The following is an 11680-nucleotide window of genomic DNA, read 5'->3' as shown; positions in this document are numbered from 1 at the left end:
GCCGCGGAGTGCGCGGGAACCGACTTTTCCCTACGGAAAACTTGCCGGCGAGGGGACGGGGGCCGGGGGGCGGCCGGGCAGGGCCGAGCCGCGCCGGGGGCGGGGAGGCGGGCGGGGGCCGGGCCGGGCCGGGGCGGGGTGTACGAGGGCGCCTGCGCCGGCGGCGCGGAGCGGAGCGCGGCGGAGCGGAGCGGGACGGGCCCGAGTGGAACAAAACAAACGGGTCTTTGTATCGCCTTAAAGGCGCAGCGCAGCAGCCTCCGCGGCCCGCGCAGCAGAACTGAACAGCAGCGCGGAGGGGGCGAGACCGCCCGGATTTGCTTTTACAGCGCTTTTACAGTTTTTTAAAAATTTTATTACTTTTTATTATTTTTTAATTTTTAAGTAAGAAGGGAGGGACGGCGCGGAGGGGAGGGCGGGAGGCCGGTGCGCACCCCCCGCGAGCGCGGAGCCATGCGCGGTGATGGCTTGAGGGGCCGGCGGCGGCGACGCGGTCTATGAAGCAGCGGGTCGGCGCCCCTTGCGCACCTGCTTACCGCGCTCCCGCGGGCGCGGAGGGCCGCGCAGCACCATGTCGCGCGTCGTCCAGAAGAAGAACCACTGGGCCGGGCGGGTGCGGCTGTGCTCGCTCACCCGCGGGCCCGGCGGGCAGCTGGGCTTTACCCTGCTCGGCGGCGCGGAGCACGGCGAGTTCCCCTACGCGGGCGCGGTGGCCGGGGACGGCGAGGCGGCGCTGAGCGAAGGGGAGCTGCTGCTGGAGGTACAAGGGGTCCGCGTCTCCGGGCTGCCGCGCTACGACGTGCTGGAAGTGATCCGGAGCTGCAAGGACCCCATCATGGTGAAAGCCGTCCGGCAAGGTGCGAGCGGGGACGGGTGCGGGCACCGGCAGATGGGGCGGGAGGGGGACACACGGCGCACTGCCCAAGGGACTGTTGGAGGATCCCTCCTCGGTGCTGCCTGGCTAAGAGTGAGTGTGATCCGAAGGGGAGAGGCGAGCACCATCACTCCGGGGCAGAGCAGGACCCCGAAAAGGAGCCACACGCTGCGTGTGTCCGTGCGCGTAGGTTTGCACACACTCGTGTGCACTTACGCACGGGTTCCTCATCGTCCTGAGTCAGTCGGGACTCTCCCCGTGCTTATCGCTGCAAGCAGTTGCATGAGACTTTCTCTAAGGCAACGCGGAGCCTCCGGCGCTCCCCGCGGGGCACCCAAGGGTGTCGGAGGGTGAAGAGGGAAACCCCCTGTGCGGGGATGACCCATGGAGCGGCTAAGGCAGCTCCGCGGCTGGGGGAGTGTGGCGGAGATTCCTTCCTCCACCAGCTGAGCATCCTTTGGAGCAGCCGCGCTGCTGTGTGATGAGTGGAGTCTTGTTCAAGAAGTGCAGCGTGGGATTGCGGAGGGAAGAGCTGTGAGGGCACTTCCCCTCTCTGGCTGCTCGGGCTTGCTTTCCCCTGCTTAGTTTTCCTCGGGTGAGGGCACGTTCGTGCCCTCAGCTCTGCAGCAGAGGCTGCATAGGTAGCTCTGTCATTTGGCAAGGGAAGAGGATAGGAAGAGTCCTCCCACGCGTGATTAATAAAAAAGCCACTTCACATCCTTGTACACGCAACAGTGGCTCAACAGGTTGGTGTAACAGGCCTGGCTGATGGGCTTGTGATTTCCAAGGCAGGACTGGCATTCAGTGCCGGGAAGCTGCTGGTGCTGCCGAAGCCGCTGAGGTTGGGTGGGCAGGGTGGACAGGGCTGCAGCCGTGCTCCTGGAGGCGCTCAGGGTGGACGAGCCTCCTGGAGTCAGCTCTGAGGGAAGGAAGGAAGGGAAGTTTTCTTTGGATTGTCCAAGAGATTCCTCACAGGAAAGTTTGTCATCAATGCATGTATGCATCCCAGAGTTGGGGGTTGCTGTGGCTGGTGGTGTGAGACAGGTTTGTTTCTGTACTTGGTTCAGCCCAGCTGCTTGCTGTGGATAAAACCGATGACCGGGTGCTGGACCATCACCTGAAGTCTTGTTCTTAGCATCACCGGTGAGCTGAGTCAAAGGGCTGCAGCGCTTGTTTTACAGCCGTTCTTTGAACCTCAGTGCTGGAGCACACGCAGTGATGGGTGTCAGAGAGGAGCTGAGCCATAGCCAGGCTGAGCAGCTCCTGCAGCACTTGCTTCCCTTTCCAGGGCAATGGCAGCTCCAGGCAGGCACGTCTGCTTGTTAGTCATTTCCAGGAGTCAGGAGAAATATTCCAGTGTCCAACTCCCAACAAAACCAGTTTTCTTGAAACAGATGTGCATTTTCCCTGCTGTGTTTTCTCAGCTTTGCTGGGTACTTCCCATCGGGGAGGGAAACTGAGCTGCTGCCTTCCGTGCCCAGGCAGGAGCAGGGTAAGCATGAAGACAAGTATGAGGAAATGAAGCAGGTTGCTTTATTTATGTATTTGCCTACTGATTGTTTTAGCAGAAGTGTTAAAATTCCAGGCTCTGATGTTGAGATGTCACCTGTGTTGGTGGGTGAAGGAAGGTTTGTTAATAAAAAGCCCTGACAAATAAACCCTTCCCAATTTGTGAGTAAACATGGTCAAAAGCAGAGGCAGAGAGCTGGGCTTTAGCATACTGGGTGGGTTTACCTGGTAGTTGGGAGAACAAGGTTCATAACCCTGCCTGGAGTCAGGCAGGGCACTTGAACCTTTGGACCATTCTCATCCAGAGGTGAGAACTAAGCCCTTGGTTACTATGGGATTGGAGTTTCTCTCCCCTTTTTCTTTTTTTCTCCCTTCCCCATGCTTTATTAGAAAGGAATGTAGGATAGAGACATGAATATATTTAAAATCCCTACATATTTCTGTCCTCTGGAAAGCAGCTCCCTGCGCCTGTCGGTGATAGCCTGGCATCTGCGTGCTGTTCTGTGCAGAGCAGGGAACTCCCTCATGGATTGGGATCATAAGTGCAGAAAACGAGAGTGTTTTCATTAAAATGCGTTACTTCTATGTTGATTAAAAATCTCAGTGTGGGGAGTGCAAGTGTCATTCAGTATGAGTTGTGTGGCACTGGAGCAGGCAGCAAAGAGTGTGAAGATAAGACTGTATATGCATTTTTAGCTATGATTCTCCTCTTCTTCTCAGTTCTTAGTGCCTAATCGACTGGTGTTGAAGTGCTAGGGCAATGTTAGCCTGGAAATGTGTATGCTTTATTGCCTTGTCTCTTTCGTATGACATTTACAAGGCTGGAAAACCAGGAAATCTACTGTAAGTCGATCGTCTACAAGCATGGACGGAGAAAACAACTGTTCTGACCTTGTACTTGGTGGAAGACGAGCGACTAGGATGTGAAACACAGGTGGAACAGGCTGTGCATGGATTTTATCACTGAACTCGAGTTTATAGGCTTGCAGGTCCACATGCAATATTTCTTCTTGCTTTTGTGGGTTGTAAGTTTGTGTAAGTTCCCACAAAGTACAAAAAGGGGAGAACCTATATGAATTCTCTTAACTGAAATAACAGTATGTAATACCACTCATGCTCTTCGTCATTTGCTCATGCCACGAAGAAAGCTGAAGAAGAACTTCAATGAAGCTTTCCCTTTCTTTTCCCCATATGCACCCTGGTTTGGTATTACATTTAAGGAAAAAATACACCACTACAGTTGCCTGGTTTTGGGGGAGAGAGAGGAAGAATCTGCTGCCATGTATCTTAGTATCTTTCAGAACTGTCAAATGTGTGAAAGAACCTCAGTTAACATGTAGTGCTTTTATGACTGACGTTTCCATCTTACATCTGTGCCTAAATTCTGATGAAACTGGCGATTAACTCCTGTGGAGTTAATAGATGGATTTTGGTTATTACTTGGTCTGTGAGTATAGAAAGAATGGATTGAATTATAGAAGCAATGGTCACATGTGCTTGTGTAAAGCTGCGTTGCCGTAACACAATAGTTGCAGCCTCTTATTTCTTTTGTTCCTTGGTTAGATGACCTGTGCCAAACCATACCAAGCCAGATGCTTGCTCTGGGAAACTGTCAAAGTTAATATGTTTGTACACTTACATTTGAAACTGTTTTTAGTTCTCAGTTCAACACTTGGGATCCTGAGACCTTTTAGGGAAGCAGAGCTCTAAGTGACCAATTGCTTTGAAACCAGGAGGTGCTGAGATCAGTTTATGCTATTAATGATTTTCATAGTACACTGCAGCTGGGATGATCCCACAGCAGGGAGGAGTTGTGGGGGGTTTTTAGCCCTGTGCAAGGCAAACAGGAGCAGGCTGATCCCAAACAGAAACAGTCACTGTTTACCCAGTGCTATCAGCTGCATTTGTCTCTTTTCAAACATTAACTTGACCCTAAGATAAGAAATACAGTGCTGTGACTCAACCATTCAATGTCAGCCTGGCATATGCTATACAAGGCAATTGTGAAATGTCGAAATCAGTGACATACTAATGTGAACAAGACCAGCTTCTTTCAGAAAGTTTGTGAGAGCTTGTAGCTGGACCTTTGCCTTTATTTTCCTGACAGAAATGCTGGTTTTGGTATTTTGTTGGCTTTTTTTTTTTATTTTTTAGAACATGAAAAATAAGGAAAAGTTGATGCATGGGTAAACTTATGTGTTCAGTAGTTCAGCAAGCACTGGGAAGCAGAGTGTCACTTTGTCAGCGGGTGACACTGACCATCCCACACTAAGTAGGTTATGCTGGTGCCTGGCATTGCAGAGACCGAAAGTGAGCGCTGATGCTGCGTGCCTCCCTGAGACGTAGCAGTGCTTTCCTTCACTTTAACATGCAGGCAGCTGCCTCTGTTGGGCCAGTGAAGGGAAAAGCTGGTTAGAGAGTGAGGTCTTGCTGTTCCTACTTTACTTCTGCAGCGTCATGCCTGAGCTCCAAAAGTGTTTTCCTTTAGTCTTTGCATAGCTCAGTGCAGTCGCTTGCATGGTGAATTCTGGAAGTCGTTTTTGTGTTTGATCCAAATTCTTTTAGGACCCAGTTGGATTTGAAGAGGAGTGAAAGATTTTCCACCCAAAAACCTGGGAGACGTTCATGCATGTCAGATTTATAAGGCCCGTTTTCAATGCTGACCTGCTGGGATGAGCATTGTGCAGGGCTAGTTACTAGTGAAACATAAAATAAGAAAAGGCAGAATCTTTTGTGCATCGCTTCTAATATGTCTTGCTACAAACTGGTAGTCTTCTTTCTTTGAAGTAGTACTGGCTTTAGCAGTTGTGAAATGTGTATGTCTGTGTATTGAAATACTGCTGCAAGGAAGACCTTATCTTTACTGTGCCTGAATTGACAGTGTAGTGCTTGTCAGGATTTAGTTGATCCTGTTTGTGGTAAACCAGTCATCCATCCTCTCCAGAGAGGTGAGGTAGCACCCAGAGGTGGATGTTAGAGCCTGAGTGCCACATCTTTGCTGTTATAAAAAAAATCAGGAATTAATATGATCCTTTTAATGGCATGAAATGGGATTATGTTTTCCACAATAAAGTTACTCTTTCCACCCATTGACATGGGACTCCAGGCTCCCTCTTTATGGGACCAGTCAGATCACAGAGCAATTAAATCACAATTATGGTTTAATTATGAGCAGTCATTCAGCATCATTGCAAAATAAGATGTTAACACCATCCTTCGTGTTGTTTCAGTCTACTTTGCAAGACCAAGTTACAACTTCTGCGTGAGCGAATTACTGACTTGATGTGAGATTTAAGATTCATTTTCCATGTATCTTGTTAGAAATGTAAGAATTACTTTTAGTAGGTTTGGAAGCCAAACCACCAATAGCTCATTGTGTTCCCCTGTTTGGGATTGTCATTTTTCTCTAGTTCAGGCTGTGATCATTCACGGATCTCTTTTGACTTTTGGAATCTCTTTATCTGATGCCTGAGAAATACCCCTACTTCTTTGACAGTGTATGCATGCACAGCGAAAACATTTGCCCAAGGGCAGCTATGTTAATGTGTAAAGATCTGAGTAGCACTTTTGTGGCTGTGCAGAACTTGGGCCAACATGTCCCTCAGTCGTTAGATTTGAGCATCACTCAATTTGAAGGCAGTGTGGAAACTGAGAAGATGCTGCCGCCTCAAAGGCTTTTTCTATTGCATTAGCAAGGTCGGAGCTGTGGGCAGGGGTAGGATGCTTGGGGCCACTGTTGAGGATTTGTAGAATAAGTGAGCAAGTTTGTTATTTACATTCCTTTACTGTAGTCCAGACACAAGCCATACTTGCTGGTTGTCTCAGGTGTTTGGGGTTTTCTTTACACTTCCTCTGACATTGACTGGAACTCATAAATCAAAGCACATGGGTTTTGATCTTTGTGTGCTGCAAGTGACCTAATTCCTTGGTGAAAAGCACAGAGTACTGGCTCTGTATGAGCAAGTGCCATAAATTTATAGAAGGATTGTGAAGAGTTTGAGGCAAAAAAAGCTGAAGGCAGGGATTCTTGATTTGAGAAATTGGTGGTACCTGGAGGATGGGTACTTGGACCCCTCCATCCCATCTGAGCCCCTTCCAGCTCTGCATCTCAACTCCTGGAGCAGCAAAATAGGGGATCCTCCTGGTCTGTATTTCTGCAAAGTTTTACTCTAGCACAATTAAGGAAAATTATTTTTGCCTTTTAGGAACTAAGTATTGAGTGACCTTTTTGCACCAAGGGCGCAGGGATGGGTCATCCCTCTGTGATCTATGAAGATCTTATCCGCTCCCTTTACCCTGTCACCAGAGGCACAGCTTGCAGGACAGAGAAAAGAGCAGCTCTTCAGCACTGAGTGACAGCGCTGCTGAGCGTGCAAGAGCAGCTCCTGCAGAAACACAATTTTCACCCCATCATCATTTTCTCTGTGTCTCTTGACACTTGATAGTTTGTTTTCTTACTTTATATTTTGGTCTCTTGCCGCTTGCTTTGGCCTTGCTGTTGCGGTAGTTCGACAGGTAAGGCAGCCCATAGAGACCCATGTGTGTTTGATGGGTTAAGTCTGGGGTTCCCTGCAAGGATCTGGTGTTGGGAAACAAACCTAAGCCTGGGCTATCATCCAGAATTTGTTTCCTACAGATCTGATAGAGAGCTGTGGAAGAGGCTGCCTGTTTCCAGAGCAGCTTGGCAGCTTTTGCACTGGGCTGGTATGTTGCAGGTTGGGGTTTAATTTCTTTCCCTTATTTTCATTCTTTACTTTTCCTTCTAGACCAAATAGGTGGGCCTGCATCCTTCTTGGCCCTGCAGGAGCAGTGTGGCTCAGGGTAGTTGGGGTGTTTTTGTGAGACCCACCCTTCACTTCCCAAAGGTCAGACACTCCATTCATCCTCCGTCCTGTGACATTTTAAATGCTTTCCAGAGCTATTCTGCTGCTATGGGCTGGAATGATGGCACCACTCTCTCTGCTAGTCCCCATTCCTGGCTTTGGCATCATTAGTCCTGAACTGTTTTGTGTTAGTAATATTATTTAAACCTACATGGTTTTTTTTTTAGCTGTCCCAGTAGACTTTGGAGAAACAAACCAGGTTTTATTTAAGGACCTGATGTTTTGGGTTACATTTTTACAGACTTGGCTTTTGACTAAGAGCAGTTCCTGTTTTTATATTTAAGAGGGTTTGTATCGTAACTTGAAAGAAAAAGAAGGGAAAAATATTTATCGGATTTCATTGACTGTCCCCTGTTAGACTAAACAATAGCGCTTATTACATGGTGTGAAAATAATGCAAAGCACCCTGTCTTCATAATGGAACAGGAAAAAAAACAAACAAAGCCTTTGGGATGACTTGCAAAGTGGAACAGATGCCCTTACAATTGCAACGCATTTGAATAAGGAATCGGTTTTGCATGGTTGCTAATCCTTGACTAAAGAGTTCATTGTCTTGGATTATACATCTGTAATTTTGGAGCCCTGAAGACAGTGCTTCAGTACTATTAGGTTGGGAAGAGACCGGCTTTTCTTTCTTCATATCCTTAATCGCAGTAGCTTGTTTTTTAAGGGGAAAACCTCAACTCCGGCTTTTTCGTTTAGTTCTTAACAAAAAGCCTTTGAAAAAAGAAGCTGCCTCAAATGCAGCCACTCCCTCAACACAAACAAAGCTGTGCAGGTATTGTGTACTTCCAAAAAAAACCCTCCAACTTTGATGTTCAGCTTCTCCTGTTCCAGAGGTGCAGATCCTGTGCTAAGTGGGTGTTAGCCCAAACTGATGACAGACACAGATGTCTCGGATTTTTTTGGATGCATGAAAGAGAGGAAGAAAGATACTTCCCAAACAGGCTGAACTGGACAGGTGAGACCCGGCCTACAGAATAACTGTGAAAAGGCTTCCCTTAGACAGAGCAAAGAACACGTCTGTCCTCCTCCTTTCCCAAAGGTAGAACTTCCACTTAGTAATTTAAGTGGTGGGGATACAGGAGAATGCTCCAGGGGCTTGGACCTGCAGAGGAACAGTTCACTGGAGCCTTGTGCGAAGCCAAGGATGGCTGGAGGAAAGGTGGAATGAGGTGGACAGTAAGAGATACATGAAAGATACCGAAAACGTCAGGCTGAGGAATGATTTCCTGGTTCACTACTGATGCTGAGGCTGTCTCTAAAGGCAGAGGCAGCTGAGTGCTTTCTGCAGGGGCAGCCAGGACCGTGGCTGTTTCCAGCTGGTGACAGACCCTGGTCCCAGAGCAGTCTGGAACACTGTCATCTTGTTCTGGGCATTCTAAATGCTGTATCAATGTATAATATAGAATGCAACTTTGCTGTTGAATAATATCCTGTTAGGATGTGGTGCCTAAAATAACTCGTACTCCTCTAGGCTGCTGGGGACAGCTGGGGACTCATGGCACTGTGCAACCCTGGAGGAACTTATCCCCAGCGAGCCTGGGGAGGAAAAGTGTGGTTTGGCTGGATTTGGGGACATTGTCATTTCCAAGCTGAGTCTCCGCTTCGCGGTGCTGGTGCCTGGGGAAGGCACTGCGGGGCAGGATGCCTGCTGGGGCTTTGGCAGCCACTAGTCCAGCTCAGGCTTTGTTCTCCCCTTGTCCTAAGGGCCAAAGAGAGTTTATTAGTCTGATGCAAAACAAAGAATCATGTCCTTCTCTTTTTCCTGCTATGCATTTTTCCTTAAACAATGAAGTGACTAATATAGAATATCTTCTTAATGTGCGCTGATTGTGCCGGAGAGGAGCGGCAGGCTGTCTGCATGAGCGCATCCAGAGCTCTGCTGGGTTCACAGTGGGGCACTCCACGGACCACAGATTGGGTTGGTTTTGAAGAAAATCAGTAAGTTGTTTGTTTATTGGGGTGAGATGGCCCTTTTGTTGTTGTTAGATTGTCTTCTGCCCATACCCCGGTATTGTCTGTTTGTTTTATGTGCAAATACGAAACTTGCTTAGCCACAGTATATAGTGTTGTGTTAACTGTTACGTAGTCTTGTGTGCACTATGGAGTCCTCCCTGTCACCTGCTATCTGCTGTTACTAATTCAGCTGTTTCCAAGTGGAGATGACAAACACTTTTCTACATTTGCCGTAGCTATATTACCCCATTTTCTTTTTCCCTTTTAAAATGAAGAAATATGGACATGCTGAGATTGACCTAATTCCACATGGAGGTATTTTTGTCTGAACTTAACCATAGTCTGTATAAATCCTTCATGTCACAGGAAGCTTCATTTACTACAGGTGGAGCAAGGGAATTAAATCCCCAATAACTGTCTCTGGCTTTCTGTGGGAGGTGTAGGGCGAAATCCAGATGCATGTTGGGGAAGCCAGAGCTGTGCTTGTCCAAGGGTTGGCTGCTCATAGATGTTACTTGTAAGGGAAAGTTTTATATCTACACCCAGAGGTGTAGATATAAGAGGAGAAGCTTGTGAAAATACAGTATCACCTATCAAAATAGTTTGAATTCTTGGGTGAGGCTCTTGGAACATGTGAGTGGTGTGTATATATAACCATACATCTAATTTCTGCACTTTAACATTCATATTGTCAAATGCTGTTTTAATGAAGAGTTCCAGAATCTCCTCTTACTGTTTCTTTTCTCCTTTGTAATGGAAAGTAATCATAGAATCATAGAATAGTTAGGGTTGGAAAGGACCTTAAGATCATCTAGTTGCAACCCCCCTGCCATGGGCAGGGACACCATGGCTTCAGCAGCTCAGGCTGCTACACAGCCAATGCCATGGATTTTGCCATAAGTAGCAAAATGTGTTGTTGGCACAGGTATTCAAAAGCTGAAAAGGAAGAGCATGAAACCACCACCATTCTGGCTGAGAACAGTTCTCATGCCCGTTACCACATCACGAGATGCTTGGGCAGCCTCTGATCCTATAAAGACATTTAAATTCATTTCTGTGGTATTCCCGTGGTGAAACCGTTTCAGTGATACTTGTCCTGTAAATCATCTGCAGGAACACACTGGGTTTGAAAGAGGGATTGCTCATGAGACCTCTTGTGCTTTCTAATCGGGTTGTGCAGTGTGGCTGCTGAAGAAGACCCACATTCCCTTTTCCTGACAAGTGCTGGGGGGAGCTGCTATCCAGACCTCTGTCTGATCCCTGTGAGAGTGAGTGCAGGAGCGAAAAAAGAGTACACCTATAAACATTATCTCGGGAAAGGTGCCGGGTTTCATGGTACACACAGGTCTCTGGCATTTTTAAAGGCAATAAAATGGTATTTATCTCCCTCATTCCAGAGGCAGGTGACAGTTACACTTTAACAGAAGGTCATTTCTTTACGAGGGTGGGAGATGTGGTGAATACTTGGATACACAATGGAAATCTTTCAAGCCTGATGAAGTTTCAGTCCCTCTTGTGCCAGGCAGCAAATGAATCCAGGAGAGTTGTCCCTACCTGGATGCTTTGTAGGAGAAGGAGAGTGAGGGCTAAAAAGATCCCAAGTAAAAGTGCTGAGGCACTGGCACGGGGTGCCCAGAGAAGCTGTGGCTGCCCCATCCCTGGCAGTTTTCAAGGCCAGGTTGGATGGGGCTTGGAGCAACCTGGCCTAGTGAAAGGTGTCCCTGCCTGTGGCAGGGGGCTGGAACTGGATGGGCTTTAAGGTCCCTTCCAAACCAGACTATTCTGTGACGTTCAAATGGTGAAGCCAAGCACAAAGGGTGTGACTCATTCAGTATGCTTATGGCAACGTTGTGGATCCACAAATCTCAGCTCCGCATCACTGTGCTGTGGGGCTCTCCTGCTTCCCAGCACATTAAAACAGGAGAAATGGATAAATTGCTTCAGCTGGAGCAGCTCCCTGCTACATCACGAGGCTGTCCTGCTCAGGTGGAGGTTTGCCATGACAGTGTTTTCATTTCAAATACCTAATAAGGTTATTTTTTAATGTGTGCTTGTAAAACCCGTCAAAGTCTGAAAGTTTTATCTGCAAAAAGGGACTACACAGGGACTACACAAGGTGGCTTTTTCATTTAGTTTTGTTTTCTGTTGCCAATTTTCCAGTTGTATTAGTTGATGCTGGAAATACACATGTATCAGTTTTTCCAGGAGTTAAATACAGTGGTTTTTTTTTACATAGTTCTCATCTAGGATGGGCTGTCTTGGTCACACTGGAGACTGGGAAGTGATCAGTGTGTAAATTTGGATCTGCTGAAATTGTTACAGATGAGAAAAGCCCCCATAAAAATGAGAGTGCTTAAATTTAAGCATGTGCTAATGTAACACATCACAGAGGGCTTTTTCTGTCTGTCTGGATGTAAAAGATGCTATAGTCAGTGCTGAGGCTTGCCTAAACCAG

At 47.5% G+C, this 11680-nt stretch overlaps 1 protein-coding gene across 24 annotated transcripts in view; it reads left to right on the top strand.

Annotated features, from left to right (window-relative positions):
• The first annotated feature begins 399 nt into the window (after positions 1-399).
• Positions 400-11680, top strand: part of MAGI1 (membrane associated guanylate kinase, WW and PDZ domain containing 1) — a 339384-nt gene continuing 328103 nt past the window's right edge. For 8 of the 24 annotated variants that reach the window (XM_057422975.1, XM_057422964.1, XM_057422983.1 and 5 more), the window contains exon 1: positions 404-857. In XM_057422975.1, the coding sequence (XP_057278958.1) occupies positions 572-857 (286 nt within the window). In that variant the 5' untranslated portion in view covers positions 404-571. Of the gene's footprint in view, positions 858-11680 lie in introns of all 24 variants that reach the window. The other 16 variants (XM_057422980.1, XM_057422979.1, XM_057422967.1 and 13 more) reach the window with 5 other exon arrangements.

This window comes from Pezoporus wallicus, unplaced genomic scaffold, assembly GCF_028554395.1.
Source record: "Pezoporus wallicus isolate ANWC-B61680 ecotype Strahan unplaced genomic scaffold, APGP_CSIRO_Pwel_v1 contig_7073, whole genome shotgun sequence".
NCBI lineage: Eukaryota > Metazoa > Chordata > Aves > Psittaciformes > Psittacidae > Pezoporus > Pezoporus wallicus.
The sequence above is the reverse complement of the archived record's forward strand: the minus strand, read 5'-3'. Positions and strand labels throughout refer to the sequence as shown.